We start from the raw sequence: 17,173 nt of genomic DNA on the forward strand, positions 1-17,173 counted from the left end.
GAGATGCTTGAAGGTGTCCAGAGAAGGGCAACATAGCTGGGGAGGGGTTTGGAGCACAGCCCTATGAGGAGTGGCTGAGGGAGCTGGGGTTGCTTAGCCTGGAGAAGGGGAGGCTCAGGGGAGACCTCCTTGCTCTCTACAACTACCTGAAGGGAGGTTGTAAACAGGCAGAGGTTGGTCTCTTCTCCCAGGCAACCAGGACCAGAACAAGAGGACACAGTCTCAAGCTGCACCAGGGGAGGTTTAGGCTGGATGTTAGGAAGAGGTTCTTCATAGAAAGAGAGATTGACCATTGGAATGTGCTGCCCAGGGAGGTGGTGGTGTCACCGTCCCTGCAGGTGTTTAAAAAGAGACTGGATGGGGCTTTTGGTGCCATGGTTTAGTTGATTAGTTGATGTTGGGTGGTAGATTGGACTTGATGATCTCGGAGGTCTTTTCCAACCTGGTCTGGTCTGTTCTGTTCCGTTCCATTCCATTCTTTACAAGCAAAACATACAGATAGTAGCTCTACCTGAGATCTCCAAAATAAGAAAATCAAGATATTTGATTTTTAAAAGAAAGCAAAAAGCAAACAAACCAAATAATATTTTTATTTCAGTACGGTAGAACAAAGACACAACTGGAAATGAAGGCACAGGAATAATCAGGGAGCTGGGGTTGTTTAGCCTGGAGGAGGCTCAGGGGGACCATATCACACTCTACAACTACCTGAAGGGAAGCTGTAGTAAGTTGGGGGTCAGGCTCTTTTCCCCAGCAACTTGGGACAAGAAGAGAGGGCATGGCCTGAAGCTGCATCAGAGGAGGTTTAGGTTGGGTATTAGGAAGCACTTCCTGACAGAAAGGGTAATTAGACACTGGAATGGACTGTCCAGGGGAGAGGGTGGAGTCAGTCTCTGGAAGTGTTTAAGGAAAGATTGGCTGTGGCACTTAGTGACAAGGTTTAGTCGATGTGATGGTGTTAGGTCATATGCTGGACTTGATGATCTCAGAGGTCTATTCCAGCCTCAGTGATTCTGTGAATAGAGAGCATAGTTTATTTAAAAACATTTCTTTTCTACTTCTCCAAATATTCCTTTCTTCAGGGATTTATTCTTTTAGTATTCATCTGGTATTTCTTCAGGTGCAACCCTGGTTGTAATTTTCTTTTCAGCTTGGTATTAATAAAAACAAAAATGATATCATTGTGGTTTTCTTTTAAAGGAATAGTTGATCCCAAGCTTGTTTTTCAGTTGCTGAAACTCTAAATTTACTTTTTGTGCTATGATCTCTTCCTGGTTGAATGCTGGAGGGTAGAGAGGCTCTGCAGAGGGACCTCGACAGGCTGGACAGATGGGCAGAGTCCAATGGCATGAGACTGAACACATCCAAGTGCCAGGTTCTGCACATCGGCCACAACAACCCCATGCAGTGCTACAGGCTGGGGTCAGAGTGGCTGGAGAGCGGCCAGGCAGAGAGGGACCTGGGGGTACTGGTCGATAGTTGGCTGAACATGAGCCTGCAGTGTGCCCAGGCAGCTAGGAGGGCCAAAGGCATCCTGGCCTGCATCAAGAGCAGTGTGGCCAGCAGGAGCAGGGAGGTCATTCTGCCCCTGTACACTGCACTGGTTAGGCCACACCTCGAGTCCTGTGTCCAGTTCTGGGCCCCTCAGTTTAGGAAGGAGGTTGACTTGCTGGAACGAGTCCAGAGAAGGGTAATGAAGTCGGTGAGGGGCTTGGAACACAAGCCCTATGAGGAAAGACTGAGGGAGCTGGGATTGCTCAGCCTGGAGAAGAGGAGGCTCAGGGGTGACCTTATCACTCTCTACAACTCCCTGAAGGGAGGTTGTAGACAGGCAGAGGTTGGTCTCTTCTCCCAGGCACCCAGTACCAGAACAAGAGGACACAGTCTCAGGCTGCGCCAGGGGAGGTTTAGGCTGGATGTTAGGAAGAAGTTCTATACAGAGAGAGTGATTGCCCATTGGAATGGGCCACCTGGGGAGGTGGTGGAGTTGCTGTCATTGGAGGTTTTCAGGAGGAGACTTGATGGGGTGCTTGGTGCCATGGGTTAGCTGTTTGGGTGGGTTGGATTGGTTGATGGGTTGGACGCCATGATCTTGAAGGTCTCTTCCAACCTGGTTTATTCTATTCTGTTATATTCTAATTCTGTTTTCCTACCATTTTAGATCTTAGGGAATCCTGGAGTGCAGTCTGATAGCAAGTTGTGTTACATGAGGTGGTTTTGGTTTTCCTCCTGTAGTCTGTGGGAAAAAACCCTTCTGAGTTAGCAGAGACATCATTTTATTAAAAGCTCTCATCCAGTTTCTTTTGTCCGAGGTGTGTATGCGGCCCTTCAGAGGGTGATCAGTGATAAACCTCAGTCTGTCCAAAACAGGAGTTCAAAATTGTGCCAAATCCTCAGTCATCACTGTGTATTTATGCTGTATCATGTTATGCCTGTTAAGCATGACAGTGTTTTATTGAAGATAGATCTCATTGTGATACTATCCATAAAACACCTCTTGCATATAAAATTTGGTAACTGCATTACCTTGTAACTTGCTGTGTTAGTCACTGTCTTGATGACTTTAGCATGCTTTTAATTGTCTTCTTTCAAGCATGCTCTGTTTGTGGCCAAGATAGAACTGACTAAGCAGATTGCTTTCTAAATAATCATTCATCTGAATGTGCTGCTCAAGCCTCAAAGAACCATAAAACTGGCTGCCCCTCTCTTGGTGGCATTAGTGGAAGATCAACAGGATTTTGACATTGGTAGAGCAACAGTCTTCAAGGGGGAAAAAAAAGCATATATGGTGAACTTGAGCCTCTGCTGGCTTGGAGAATGTCTCCTACCATTATAGGCAGCTAGTGAGATAAATAAAAGATCCAAGATTCCTATCTGGATTCCAGAATTAGGCACAGGACACTGACTTACTCTTCACTTTTAACATCTCTTTTAACAGGACGCTCTTTTAACATCTCTTCTTGGCAACTACCATATTGTATTTCCTTTATAAACTTCAGTGCTTTGAAATCATGGCTGAAATATTTTTAATCACTTCAGTCACCTTTATATGGGACTATCTCACTGGGTCATTAAGGTCAGACTGCTTTTCTTATTGAATCCAGATGATAGCTTTCTGAGCAATGAATGCCTTCAATTAGCATAACCATCCAGCAGATTTGCTAAAGTCACTGAACCAAAATCAGATATGAAATTTACTTTAATTGAACCCACTCTTGCCTCCACTTTTATGGCTGTGTTGTTGCCAGTAGAGGAGCTAGTCAGAGTTAAATCTGTGTGTAAAATGCAACTTAGTAATAAACTTTTATTGAATATATTTCTTGAAGCCTTGTAGTGTTTTTTTTTTTAAAAAACAATAGCCTTTTTTATAGTCTATAAATATCTGCCTGTCTTACCTGTATCTTCAGAGTCCTCTTTCTTTCTTTCTAGTGTATATCAAATAAAATAAAACTGCTGCTTACTCTTCAGCCTGCATTTTTTTTCTTCTCTTCTGGACTATTTTATTTTGTGTCAGCAAGCTTTTAGAATTTCTTTCAAGTATTTTTTTTTGTTGTTCCATATGTCTATAGAGATATTATCATAGTGTCAGTCAGGGTTGGAAGGGACCACAAGGATCATCTAGTTCCAAACCCCTGCCATGGGCAGGGACACCCCACACTAAATCAGGCTGGCCAGAGCCTCATCCAGCCTGGGCTTAAACACCTCCAGGGATGGCGCCCCAACCACCTCCCTGGACAACCCATTTCAGGGCTTCACCACTCTCATGGTGAAGAACTTCCTCCTCACCTCCAGCCTGAATCTCCCCACCTCCAGCTTCTTTCCATTGCCCCTAGTCCTATCACTACCTGATATCCTGAGAAGTCCCTCCCCAGCTTTCTTATAGCCCCCTTCAGATCCTGGAAGGCCACAATTAGGTCACCTCAGAGCCTTCTCTTCTCCAGACTGAACAGCCCCAGCTCCTTCAGTCTATCCTCACAGGAGCCCTCTGCTCATCCTCGTGGCCCTTCTCTGGACACCTTCCAGCACCTCCATATCTCTCTTATAATAGGGGCTCCAGAACTGGAGGCAGTACTCCAGGTGGGGTCTCACCAGAGCTGAGTAGAGGGGGAGAATCACCTCCCTCGACCTGCTGGCCACACTTCTCCTGATGCAGCCCAGGATCTGACTGGTTTTCTGGGCTGTAAGTGCACACTGAGGGCTCATGTTGAGCTTCTCCTCCACCAGCACCCCCAAGTCTCTCTCCTCAGGGCTGCATTCCAGGCAGTCACTGCCCAGCCTGGATTTGTGCCTGGGATTGCCTCAACCCAGATGCAGGACCCTGCCCTTGTTGAACCTCATGAGGTTGGCTTGTGCTCACCTCTCCAGCCTGTTCAAGGTCCCTCTGGATGGCCTCCCCCTGGCTCACACCATTTGATTTAGTCTCTATCCAGTTTACTGGCAGCACCTTTTCCCCCCAACCCCCAGCCGCTTTGTGTCTTATGCTGGATTTGATAGAAACTTCTTCATCAAGATTAATCCTTTGATATCCACTAAAGGCACAAGTGTAAATTTTCCCTATCATTACCTTTTCTCTAAGCTATTAATTTGCCATCCTTTCACGTGGCATCCTACTAATCCAACTTCTCTGTATTGGTTTTACCTATGTCAAAAGATTCTATTTGCTTATGAAGTAAAAACTCCCTGGGAAGCAGTTGTGTTTCACAAGGTGGTTAGGTGACTGATTTGTTTTGAAGCATTTGCTTGCTTAAAAGTTCCACTAAATTGTATGTCAAAATTGGCTGTCCCATTTCTTACTCAAGGTAGTTGCTTGTGAATCAGACTTAGGTGTTGGATGTTGCTTGGCACTTGCTGCTCCTTTTTCATGGGAGTGTTCCTGACTGCTTTCTTGATATGGTAATTTGTTAATGTTCTTGTCTGCAGTATGAAGAGACAGTGGTAAGATTCAGCAGCTGAATTGTTTGTAAAGGGCAACAGGCAGCAAAAGTTTTAGTGTTGATGACTGAAGTAAACACTGTCAACTGAGCAAGCCTGCTGCCTGCTCCTGTCTTTCCTTGCTGTTGCATGCATCTCTTCACAAGCTGATGTTGCCAAGATTTATTTTAACACTGCAGATAAACTCAACGGTTCTGATTTTAGTAGTATTGTAGTGTTCTGAGTGTTTCCCTCACCACATATGGAGATAGAGAACCACAAAGAAGAAAAAAAAGAATAGAGTCCAGGCATTGTTGATTTCACTGCTTCAGATCATGTCTTGTGCTTCATTTTGATCTTATCTTTCACAAAGAAACATTCTGCATCTGTGCCAAATGCTAGGCATGAAGAGACTTAAATATGATGTAATGGGCGCCAGCAATGAAACAAAGGACCTGGTGGCCCAGTTCTGTAGAGTTAATATTTTTTGTCAGCATATATTCATATAGTTGTCCCTCATTTATACTTTCAACTGGCCAGTTTCTGAATTGAGCAGTGAAACAGTAAATCCAAATAAGCATACTGAAATTCTTCAGATTTCCCAACAGTACAGAATACAGAATTAACCAGGTTGGAAAAGACCTCAGAGATCACCAAGTCCAACCTATCACTCAACACCATCTAATCAACTAAGTGCCTCATGCAGTCTCTTCTTAAGCACTTCCAGGGATGGTGACTCCACCACCTCCCTGGGCAGCCCATTCCAATGACCAATCATTCTTTCTGTGAAGAATTTCTTCCTAACATCCAGCCTAAACCTCCCCTGGTGCAGCTTGAGACTGTGTCCTTTTGTTCTACTGCTGGTTGCCTGGGAGAAGAGTCCAGCCCCCGCCTGTCTACAGCCTCCCTTCAGGTAGTTGTGGATGGCAATAAGGTCTCCCCTCAGCCTCCCCTTCTCCAGGCTAAGCAACCCCAGCTCCCTCAGCCTCTCCTCACAGGGCTGTGTTCCAACCCCCTCCCCAGCTTTGTTGCCCGTCTCTGGACACCTTCCAGCAACTCAACATCTTTCCTAAACTGAGGGGATAGTGAAGCAATGCATGTGATAGTATGCAAAAAGTATGATGCAAAGTAGCTTTTGCACAACATAAATTGAATCCCTTTGCTGTGGTTTAACTGCAGTGAGCAGCTCAGCCCCACACAGCCACTCTCTCACTCCTCCCCAGTGTGATGGGGAAAGAATCAAAGGTCAAAACTGAGAAAACTTTGTGGGTTGACCTGAAAGCCATTTCTTAGGGCATGCAAAAGCTGCATGTGCAGGCAAACCAAGAAATTCCTTCACTGCTTCCCATCAGCAGGCAGGTGTTCATCCTTCTCCAGGAAAGCAGGGCTTGAGAGGACCCATGCCTTAACTCTGAACATCTTCCCCTTCCTTCCTTCTTCCCCCAGTTTTATTGCTGAGCATGATGTCCTATGATCTGGAACATCCCTTGGGTTATTTGGCATCAACTGTCCCAGCTGTGTGCTCTCCCAGTTCTCTGTGCAGCCTCATTCTGCTCGCTGGTGAAGCAGAATGAGGAGTAGAACCGCTGTTGGCACTGTGCAAGTGCTGTTCAGGAGCAACCAACCTATTTCTGTAGCACCAATGCTCTTTTGGTCACTATCCAAAACATAGCACCATAGGAGCTACTATGAAAAAATGAGCTGTCCCCATCCATAACCAGTAGACCCAGCTTAAGTTTGCTTTGGTGTACTGTTAATTGGTGTGGATTTCTTCTTCATACAACAAGGATCTTTGACTTAAAATTAGTCTTTAGCATCTTGCTTTAGAATCCATAAAAGTTAACTTCCCTTATCCATTGCACTTTGAAATCTGGTCTTGCAGTGTCCACATTTTGAGTTCCTGTATTTTTTACACCTTATTCTGCATTCTTTTATGCTGCTTGTTTAGCTTTCCTGTTCTGCTCTACAAATTTGCTCTTTCTGAGAGTTTGAATATAATATTTGTCCAAAATTTTCAGTGTATTTCAGACCATTTTTCAGAAGCAAATCCCAAAAGCAATTTGGTGAGAATATTCTCTGCAGTCTTCAAAATCTTGTGATGCTGAACCTCACATACTGTGAAATGACAAGCAGTAATGCAGTTAGCATATCACTGAAATGTAAATGATAAATCCAGTATGTATTGTTCTTCCTGTGTTAGTTAGCAATAAATCTTTGGTTTGAATTTTCCTGGAAGCAGTGCTTACTGTGGAGGTTTGCTAGATCTAGGCCTAAATTTGATGTACTGGTTTGAAATGTAGTGATGCCAACCGTTCTGGCCATGCACATCATCAGAACAATACCTTAGCTGAGCCTTGTGACCAGTTTTCCATCATCTTGTGAAGCGCTTCTTTAGCCTTCTGCAAAGACAGTCAGTTATGTTCAGAGGTTGCAGATCACATTAATCCATAGATCAATCACCTAGTTCAACCACTCTGCCAGTGCAGGCATGCCTGGATCAGGTTACACAGGAACACATCCAGTCAGGTTCTGAACATCTCCAGAGAAGGAGAATCCACAACTTCTCTGAGCTCCCTGTTCCAGCACTCTGTCACCCTCAAAGTAAAGTTCCTCCTTAAGTTCAAGTAAAACCTTCTGTGTTCTAGTTTGTACCCATTACTCCTTGTCCTATGATTGGACACACTGAGAAGAGTTCATTTCAATCTGATCTTTTCTAGACTAAAGAGCCCCGGGTCTCCCAGCCTGTTCTCCTATGAGATGCTGCAGTCCTCTAGCCATCTTCATGGCCTTCCATTGGACTCTCTCCAGTAGTTCCCTGCGCTGTTGATCACCACCTTCTGTGCTCTGTCATTCATCCAGTTCTCAACCCACCTCACTATCTACTAACCTACCCCACACTTCCTAAGCTAGCCTATGATGTTTTTTGTTTTGTACATAACAATATGGTGTAACAGATTAAAGCTAAACCATTAACAGAGTTTTCATCTTCCTGGTAGAAGCCAAGGAAAAAAGCTGTGGAAAGCTCTAGTAACACCGACAGTGATTCGGGCTCCTCTTCAGATACCTCAAGTGAAGGCATAAGTAGTAGTGACTCTGATGATCTAGAAGAGGATGAAGAGGAGGAGGACCAGAGTGCTGAAGAGAGTGAAGATGATGAATCTGATTCTGAAAATGAAGCACATCAGAAAACCAAGAACAAGGTATGGCACCGGACTGTGCTGCTCCCAGCGTTGTCTCTGAAAGCAGCCTGTGAGGTATTGCTCACCCTAGAACCAGTGAGCAATTAGTTAACTGCACAGTAATGAATGCTAAGAATGCTCTTTCTGGTTTTGCTTCAGGAATTTCTGAAGGTTTGGGTTTTTTTTTCTGCTTCCTTTTTGTGTGTGCATTCGTGTGTTTTGTTGGTTTTATGGACTAGATGTTTTAACAGGTGATAGACTGTTAATTTTTGTAATAAAATGGGAAATGCAAAGAAATTTAAGTCCTGTGTATTGGAAATATGTATTTCTATGGGTATTGCTTTGGCAGCTGCTCTTGTCCTGGCAGAGTGGTTACTTTTCCTGGTAGCCATCAGAACGACAAGGTTGGAATCTTGGGTATATTGTTAGGTTTACTACTTGACACTGGTGAGGCCACACCTTAAGTACTGGGTTCACTATTGGGCCCCTTACTCTAAGAAGGATGTTGAGTAGCTGGAGTGTGTCCAGAGAAGAGCAATGAAGCTGGTAAGGGCCTTGGGACACAAATCTTATGAGGAATGGATAGAGCAACTGGGTGAAGAGGGAGAGCTCATCACCCTCTACAACTTCCTCAAAGGAAGTTGGAGCCAGGTGGGAAGTTGGTGTCTTCTCATATGCAACAAGTGACCAGACAAGAAGAAATGGCCTTTAAGTTGTGCCAAGGGAGGTTCAGATTGGACATGAGGAAAAATGTCTTCACAGAAAGGATTCTCAGGCACTGTCACAGGATGCCCAGGGAGGTGGTGGAGTCACTATCCCTGGAGGTATTTAGAAGGTGCATGGATGTGGTGCTGAGGGACATGGTTTAGTGGTAGTAGCTTAGCAGTAGTGGTGAGATTGCAAGCTCTAGGTGAGCAGTTGGACTTGATGATCTCAAAGGTCTCTTCCAACCTCAATACTTCTGTGGTGCAGTCAAAAATACATTTTTAAACAACTATGGTTTAGTAATGCTTCTCTACTAAGCATTGTCTTCCCATGCTAAAACTATCTGGGAGGAAAAGAACCCCAAGCCCTTAACAGTAAATATATGACAAGATTGATTTAAACATGATTATTTCTCATGTGCTCCCAGGAATAGTATAAATGTTTTGTGGGGAGTGGTGATGCATATTTGTTTTTGTGTTTTAAAGAAACTTCCACTGATCAAATATGAACAGTCAAAATTACATTTTTTTACAGGTGCTAATGCATAGTGGTGTAACAGATATGAAAAGTGATGGACAAAAACCACATGAAAAGTCCCAAGAGAAAAGAACACACCAGCAGATACCTCTTGTGTCTGATTCCCAGACTCACTCATCATTCCAGTCCCAGCAGAAGCAGCCTCAGGTTTTGTCACAGCAGCTTCCAATTATTTTCCAAAGCTCTCAGGCAAAGGAGGAATCTGTGAACAAACACACAAGTGTAATACAGTCTACGGGATTGGTTCCCAATGTGAAACCTTTGTCTCTGGTACATCAAGCCAAAAAGGAAACCTATTTAAAACTCATAGTTCCTTCCCCTGATCTTCTCAAAGCAGGGAATAAAAATACCTCTGAAGAATCAATCTCATTGACCAGCGATGTAAGATCGAAACGGGTGAGTGAAAAAAGGCTGGGTTTAAGTTATTTGTAACCTGTCTTGCCTGCTTAAGAAGATGCAACATTGTGCTACCAAGTGCTTTTAAATATAATGCTTTAAGAATATATATTTATTCATTTTCATACTGTGGGTTTTTCCCCCCCTGTGTTTTTAGATCAGGATCTCAGGTAGTGATAGGACTAGGGGGAATGGAAGGAAGCTGGAGGTGGGGAGATTCAGGCTGGAGGTGAGGAGGAGGTTCTTCACCCTGAGAGTGGTGAAGCACTGGAATGGGTTGTCCAGGGAGGTGGTTGAGGCCCCGTCCCTGGAGGTGTTTAAACCCAGGCTGGATGAGGCTCTGGCCAGCCTGATGTAGTGTGGGGTGTCCCTGCCCATGGCAGGGGGGTTGGAACTAGATGATCCTTGTGGTCCCTTCCAACCCTGACTGATACTATGATACTATTTAGTTACCTAAATGATGTAAATTAACTAAATATCTGTGGGTTGTATGTGTTTTGAACTGTGGTGGATAGGTTTTGGGTTTGTTGTATGTTGTTGTTTTTAAGAGAAGAGCAAAAACTATGCTTTAATGTTGGAAACTGTTTACTGTGCAAGTGCCCTAAATTATTCTGTAACTTTGTAATCTAGGTGATGGTACATCTGCACACAGCCTAATGCATGCATGATGTGCTCATGCACACAACTCACTGCCACCTAATGACAGGCCTGAGTTTCATGCCCATCACACAGTGGAACTTCGCTGCTCTGTTGAAATAATCAGTGTATGGGTGGCAGCAGTGGCTACAAAGAAAACAAAAGGTTGTGTCATGCATCTCATAAGGAAGATGAGCAGCTAAAATCAATACAAAATAAGAAAAGTACTCATGTCAATTGTGTGGCCTAGGTCTTTTCCCTGTGATTCTCCTAGTTTCAGTCAGAATGCCAATTAAATACTTTCCATGGCATTGCTTTGGTTCAAGTTGGGTAGTTTTAAGCCACAGTAGTTAACATTTCCTATATTCACCATGATTTTAAACAACATAGCTGAAAACCGTTTAAAAAAATGTGTTCCATTTAATCTTGGGATTTTATTTGCTCTTTAATGACAGGAAGAGAGATTTATGTACTTGACAGCTATTAAAATTTACTATAGCTATTATAATAAATCTGATTCTCCATTGTACTGATGAGGAGGCCACCATATGTGTTCATAGGCCTGTCTTAACAGTTCTGCAGCTCACAAAAATTCTTTGTAGGTTCTCAGTTTATTTGCTTTGTTAATATAGATTATGGTGACTGGTGGTGAATTTTAACCATTAGGTTTGAAAGGGGAGGTGAAGAAAATAAAATCCCAGCATTTTAGAATTGCTGAGGCTTTATATATAAAAATGTATTAAAAAGGGCATTTACCAGGGCAACTTTCTTTTAAACTAAGTAGTATTTGGTGCAGAGTCTGCTGAACTGATTCTCAGGGAACTTGCAGTCCATGCTGAGGACTGAAAAAAAAGTTCTTATCACATAGTTTGTTACTTTTAGACCAGAAGACAAATGCTATTTTTCCTTTCAACTTGTAAAGTTCAGGTAAGCTAGATATTTACCTGAAATAGTTAAATCAATGATAATTCTGGAAATATCCATCTTTGCCATTGGAAGAGGCATCTGCTGTCACATTTAGGTTTTGAGCCTTTAGCTGACGATACATCACCCATTTAGGGCTTAGAGTTCTTCAAAACATTCGCTGGAAACCACAGAATAAGTTCTCTCATAATTTCTTTTTTGAATGTGAGTAACTTCAGGAATATTTTGTGTTTGATTTAGTATTTCAGCATTGATTTATCCCTTCTGATATTGTTTTTCCATCAGAGATGATCTATTTTCTTATTCCTTGGAAGAGCTTTAGGATCAAAGATGGTGCAAGCTTTACGTGAGCCACTATTGATTATGTTTTACCTGAAGAACTTCCAAGTGCTACTTTTTCAGAGTTAGAAACTTGGCCTATCGCCATGCTCCTGAGAAATGCTTTTTTGTTTCCTGTGCCAAGAGCCTCCTCTTGGTTTTCTGCTAGTGTTGCAGCCATTAGTGGTTTGTATTTTCCTCGTGCTTTGAAATGAACAAATTATTAAAGCTGGCTTTACGTTCAGTAATGAGATTTTGACATGCATTGTATGAGTGGAAGCAGGTTTTTATCCTGTGCCGCTGCATAAGACTAATCTCTTGTTAAAAATGTCTTTTTTCAAGATGCTTAATACCTTTATGAAAATCATTATCTGGAGTGAAAAAGCTTCCCTACATAATTTAGATCACTTTTATCTTGAGTTTGGTTTGTCTTTTGCGGCTTGATTTGCAGTGACAGTCATGAGCGACTTGTAGTGGCTGATGTCTTCTGCTGTAGCTAGTGCTACTTTTAACCTGGTAAAAATAGCTTAGCAGATGTTTAAGATTTCACACCATTCACCTGCCTGAATACTTCTTTTAGAAGTTTTTTTAAAATCCCTGATTTATTCCTCTGTCTTCTTACTTCTTTAGGAACAATATAAACAGACATTCCCAGCAGCACAGCTAAAGAAGCAGGACTCGTCGAAGAACCTGAAGAAGGTTATTGCAGCTCTGTCAAGCCCCAAACCGACATCTAGTTCACCAGCTCATCAAAAACTCACATCCTTGGAAAACAACCATTCTAATCCATTCCTGACAAATGCACTTTTAGGTAATCACCAACCCAATGGAGTTATTCAGAGTGTCATCCAGGAGGCACCTCTTGCACTTACCACGAAACTGAAATCCCAGACCAAGATCAATGAAAGTGTAGCCATTTCTAGTAGCACCCCCTTTTCTTTGCCAGTAAACTTGAGCACCTGTGGGAAAAAGCCAGCTGGTAACCGGACACCTGTTATGGCCTCTACCTCTCCTGTGTTACCCAGTTCAGGAAAGGAGAAACCAACCAGCAATAATGCAGTAAATGCAGCGAAAACACACCACCGCCTTCCCTCTGCAAAACTGGTGGTGGAGCAGTTCAGAGGAGTAGACTCGGATGCCCCCAGCAGTAAAGACTCTGATGACTCAAATGATGATGATGACGACGACGAAGATGAAGATGAGGATGATGAAGATGATGATTCTGATGATAGCCAATCAGGTGGTTTAATCTTTTTAATAGAAAAAGCAGAAATTTTTTAGCGTTGAAAATGTGTATTTCCCATGCGGCCTACACAACATCCTGCAGATATCCTGGATAGCAGCATGTAGCTTCCAGTCCTCCGCTGTGTCGTACCCACAAACATGTTTTGGGTATTCTAATACTTGGGCATATGGCAGGTATACTTTCAGCTGTCCTAGTAGGATGGCTCCACAGCCTTCTAGAAAGGCCATTGGAGACCTGCCTGCCAGATCACTCACACAGGCTGCAGCTCATGTATTGCTTATGTTATGAGGTGCTCGGGAGGGGGATGGAGGGAATAGGCTGTTTGATGGTTAATTATTCTGGAAGGAGGAGCCCACCTGCAAAACTTGCATCCATGATTAGAGAGGGAATAAACAAAAGCTTTCAAGTTGTCAAAAGTGGCAAGAAAAGCACATTTCTAGGCTTTGTTTGGGAGCATGGTAGTGAATGAACAAGATTAGAGGAAAATGCCAGCACAGTTGTAAGTGATGCAGTGTTCAGATTACTATTTTAAAGTTTCTTAATCAATTCAGAAAGGCAAGACCTGTTTTGAAGGATTGATTGTGTTCACAGTCATTTCTTTCCCTGCTGTGTGCCGATATCCCTTAGGTTCAGCTCCAACTTCATCATTCTCTTTACTCTCCCATCTGCACACCCTGTACAAACCTTCTTTTTCTGTTCTTTATCCTGTCTACCCTTTAGGTCTTCCTTTGCCCAGGCTGCCACACTCCCAATTCTGTCACCTCTCAGTCTGTACCCAGTTCCATTGCCTGCTTTGTGTTCAAGCTAGATTTCATAATTTGTGAGGTGCCCTTCCTGTGGCAGTGTTCAGCTGCTGCCTTGCTTAAGAGGGATGCCCTGACTGTGTCTCATTCTAGCTAGGGTAAATAGTCTTTTAAAATACTGCAGCTTCTGTCTCTCCTCCTGAAAAACCAAAGAATTCCATCTGAAAGAACAGTGCATTGTCATGCGGAATTACTTTATGCTGTCATGCTTGTAGTTAATTTTAAAGTTTAGATAGCTAATTATAACCTTCTATATGTGCTCCAGAGGTAGTATTTTTAAAAAATGAAGTTAGAAAAGCTTAATAAGAGAAAAGGCTTTGTGAGTATTAGGACTTGAACGTATTTGCTATTAGTTGTAAAGTCATAATGTGCCTTTTGCCACCTTTTTTTTTTAAAACCAGAGTCTGACAGTAATTCTGAGTCAGATACAGAAGGGTCTGAGGATGAAGATGATGAGGATGATAAAGATCAAGATGAATCTGATACAGACACTGAAGGAGAGAAAACTCCACTGAAACTGAATAAAACTTCATCCTCTGTCAAGAGCTCTTCCATCGGTCTTGCAGCTCATTCAACCCCATTAAACCTACAAGTAGCAAAGACCCCAAGCTCTGCGCCAGCTGCCTTATGTCCTGAGTCCCAGCCTGCAGTTTTTCTTGGAACAGCACCATCTACTCTTACACCGAGTACACACTGTGGTATCTAAATGTCTTTTCTTATAGTACAATGTAACATCTACCTGGCATGTGCTGTATATGTTGTTATAGAAGTAGTTTAGACACTGGTATCAAATAACCTTGACAAAAGAGAGACATGTTTTACAATAAGAATGAACATTCAGTTGGAACCACCTCCACAGGGATGTGGTAGAGTCCCTGTCACTGGAGGATTTCGGGATATGGTTGGACATACAACTTAGATGATACTCTCTACCACCCTCTCCCGTGAAAGGTTGGAGCAGGTGATCTTTTGAGGTCTCTTCCAACGTGGGCTGTTCTGCGATGTATTCACAGGTGTTTGCAGCAGACATGAAAATAAAGGCAACAGAATTGCAAGTTCTGGAGAACTGATCATTACACTTAGTCCAGGACATTTTAGCTCACATAGTTAGTTGAGAGAAGGTAGGATGAAGTAGCCAGAGTAGGAGGTTGGACGTGGCACTTGGTGCCATGGTCTAGTCATGTGGTCTGTGGTGACAGGTTGGACTTGATGATCCCTGAGGTCTCTTCCAACCTTAGTGATACTGTGGTACTGTGATATTTATTGTGCTAAAAATCTTAATTATTTAGTCTTTATTATTTAGCATTTTATTCTAAAGTGGGTAGTTATTTCTCATTTCTCTGCAATACAGTTTGCATTCTGAGGCTTCTATTTCTACCCTTCCCTGAACAAATTTCATAGCTGTATTTAGTTAAAATATAGCTATTCATTATTCTGCTAAAATTCTCAGTAGGATTTATGGATGATGTGCATGGAATTATTTTTTTCAAAGATCATGAAATGTACATTTGGCATTTGCCTACTGCTATATAGTGTTTATAATCCTTCATTTGCTGACTAAGATTTAGGAGTTACTGCTGCTGCAGAAAAGAATGCATATTGGAAAATTACGCCTCTCAATCTGCATGGTGACAATGAAATGAAATTGCATATTTGCTACCTTGAACTAGAGACTTGATATTTAATTAAGATGCAAGTAAGAAGATTTTTAAATGGGGACATCCACTCATAAATTGGTTTTCTTATTGGGATTCAGTGGAACAGGAATTTCATTGCATGTCATCAGGGGCATTACCTTTGAAGTAGTGTAATGTGATCAGCTTCATATTTTTCCCAGAAACAGGCCCTCTTCATTACACAATTTGCAGAAGATTTCCCATGCTTTAGGAGTAATCCAGGTTGTTGAGATTATTTTTTTTCCTCAGAAGTTTGTTTTGATTTCTGTTGCTTTGAGAAAAGGCTTATAGCAGATTCATCCATTCTCAGAGGTGGGAGGTAGAATCATTCAGTTTTGTGTCCTTGTTTTATGTGTAGTACGTTTTCCTAATAAGAATCACCATAATACAGTAAAAATATTTTTGTGTCCATTTTACCTACAGCTAGTCTGACACTCTATCTGTTTTTCACTGGACAGCTCCTTTTTTTATGTGCACTTGTATTTGGAGGAGATCATCAAGTCCAATATCACCATGCCCACTATACCATGTCCCCAAGTACCAAGCCTACACATTATTTTTTTAATGCCTTCAGGGACCATAATTCTGCAACCGCCCTGGGCAGCCTGTTCCAATGCCTGACCGCTCTCTCAGGAAAGAAATTATGCCTCATTTCCAACCTAAACCTCTCCTGGCACAAGTGGAGGCCATTTCCTCTTTTAGAATAGAATAGAATAAACCAGGTTGGAAGAGACCTTCAAGATCATCGTGTCCAACCCATCAACCAATCCAACCCACCTAAACAACTAACCCATGGCACCAAGCATCCCATCAAGTCTCCTCCTGAACACCTCCAATGATGGTGACTCCACCACCTCCCCAGGCAGTCCATTCCAATGAGCAATCACTCTCTCTGTATAGAACTTCTTCCTAACATCCAGCCTAAACCTCCCCTGGTGCAGCTTGAGACTGTGTCCTCTTGTTCTGGTACTGGCTGCCTGGGAGAAGAGACCATCTGCCTGTCTACAACCTCCCTTCAGGTAGTTGTAGAGAGCAATAAGGTCTCCCCTGAGCCTCCTCTTCTCCAGGCTAAGCAGCCCCAGCTCCCTCAGCCTCTCCTCACAGGGCTTGTGTTCCAAACCCCTCACCAACTTCGTTGTTGGTAGTTACTGAAGAGACTGTTTTAGAAGAAGAGGTTAAAGGAAGCTGAAAGGAAAATGTATTTCAGAAAGAGTATAGTTACATTAATTTTCTTGGCACTTGAGGTATGTGATGGCTAGAATATAGAAAGGATTTGTCTTTTGGGGATGTAAGGATCAAAAGTGTATTTTAGGAATACATTGTTTTAATTTTGTGAAATCTCTTAGGTGTTAATCAGAAATTCTCTCTTAGGTATTTCAAAAAGACGAAGAGTAGCAGATGAACGGGAGCTGCGTGTGCCTCTTGAGTACGGGTAGGTGATGTGTATATGCATGCCTGATATTCCTTAGAGGGAGGCAGTACTTCCAAAAGTTACTCAGTAAAGAAACAGCTTAAAATTGTTTGAGGCTGAATAACAAGGAAAGGGCTTCAGCAGTACAGATTTCCAACTATCTATTTTAAAATGCCAGCATATCTTGTATGGTAATTTTTGTGCACCGAATTTGCTACTTTGCAATCATGACCTGTTTCTTAGCAGTTTTGCCACTGGAAATTAATTCTGATGGTTCCATCTGAGCCAGTGCAGACTCCATATAACTCCCTGAATTATAGTTCTAAGCTGTTTAAAATCTGGCGATGTGTAAGTAGCCTGATACCAATAAACCCGTGACTAGCCAGAGTTTGGACAGTCTCCAGAATACTCCACTCTGTGTTTGCCTATTT

At 42.6% G+C, this 17,173-nt stretch overlaps 1 protein-coding gene across 12 annotated transcripts in view; it reads left to right on the forward strand.

Annotated features, from left to right (window-relative positions):
* Positions 1–17,173, forward strand: part of BAZ2B (bromodomain adjacent to zinc finger domain 2B) — a 135,611-nt gene that overhangs the window by 73,977 nt on the left and 44,461 nt on the right. For all 12 annotated transcript variants that reach the window (XM_068139156.1, XM_068139155.1, XM_068139157.1 and 9 more), the window contains exons 6-10: positions 7,908–8,111; positions 9,330–9,728; positions 12,237–12,846; positions 14,057–14,353; positions 16,703–16,763. In XM_068139156.1, coding sequence (XP_067995257.1) covers positions 7,908–8,111; positions 9,330–9,728; positions 12,237–12,846; positions 14,057–14,353; positions 16,703–16,763 — 1,571 coding nt within the window. The remainder of the gene's footprint in view (positions 1–7,907; positions 8,112–9,329; positions 9,729–12,236; positions 12,847–14,056; positions 14,354–16,702; positions 16,764–17,173) is intronic.

Source organism: Melanerpes formicivorus, unplaced genomic scaffold (genome assembly GCF_026170545.1).
Source record: "Melanerpes formicivorus ecotype bairdi unplaced genomic scaffold, bMelFor1.0.p_v2 SCAF_5, whole genome shotgun sequence".
Classification (NCBI taxonomy): domain Eukaryota; kingdom Metazoa; phylum Chordata; class Aves; order Piciformes; family Picidae; genus Melanerpes; species Melanerpes formicivorus.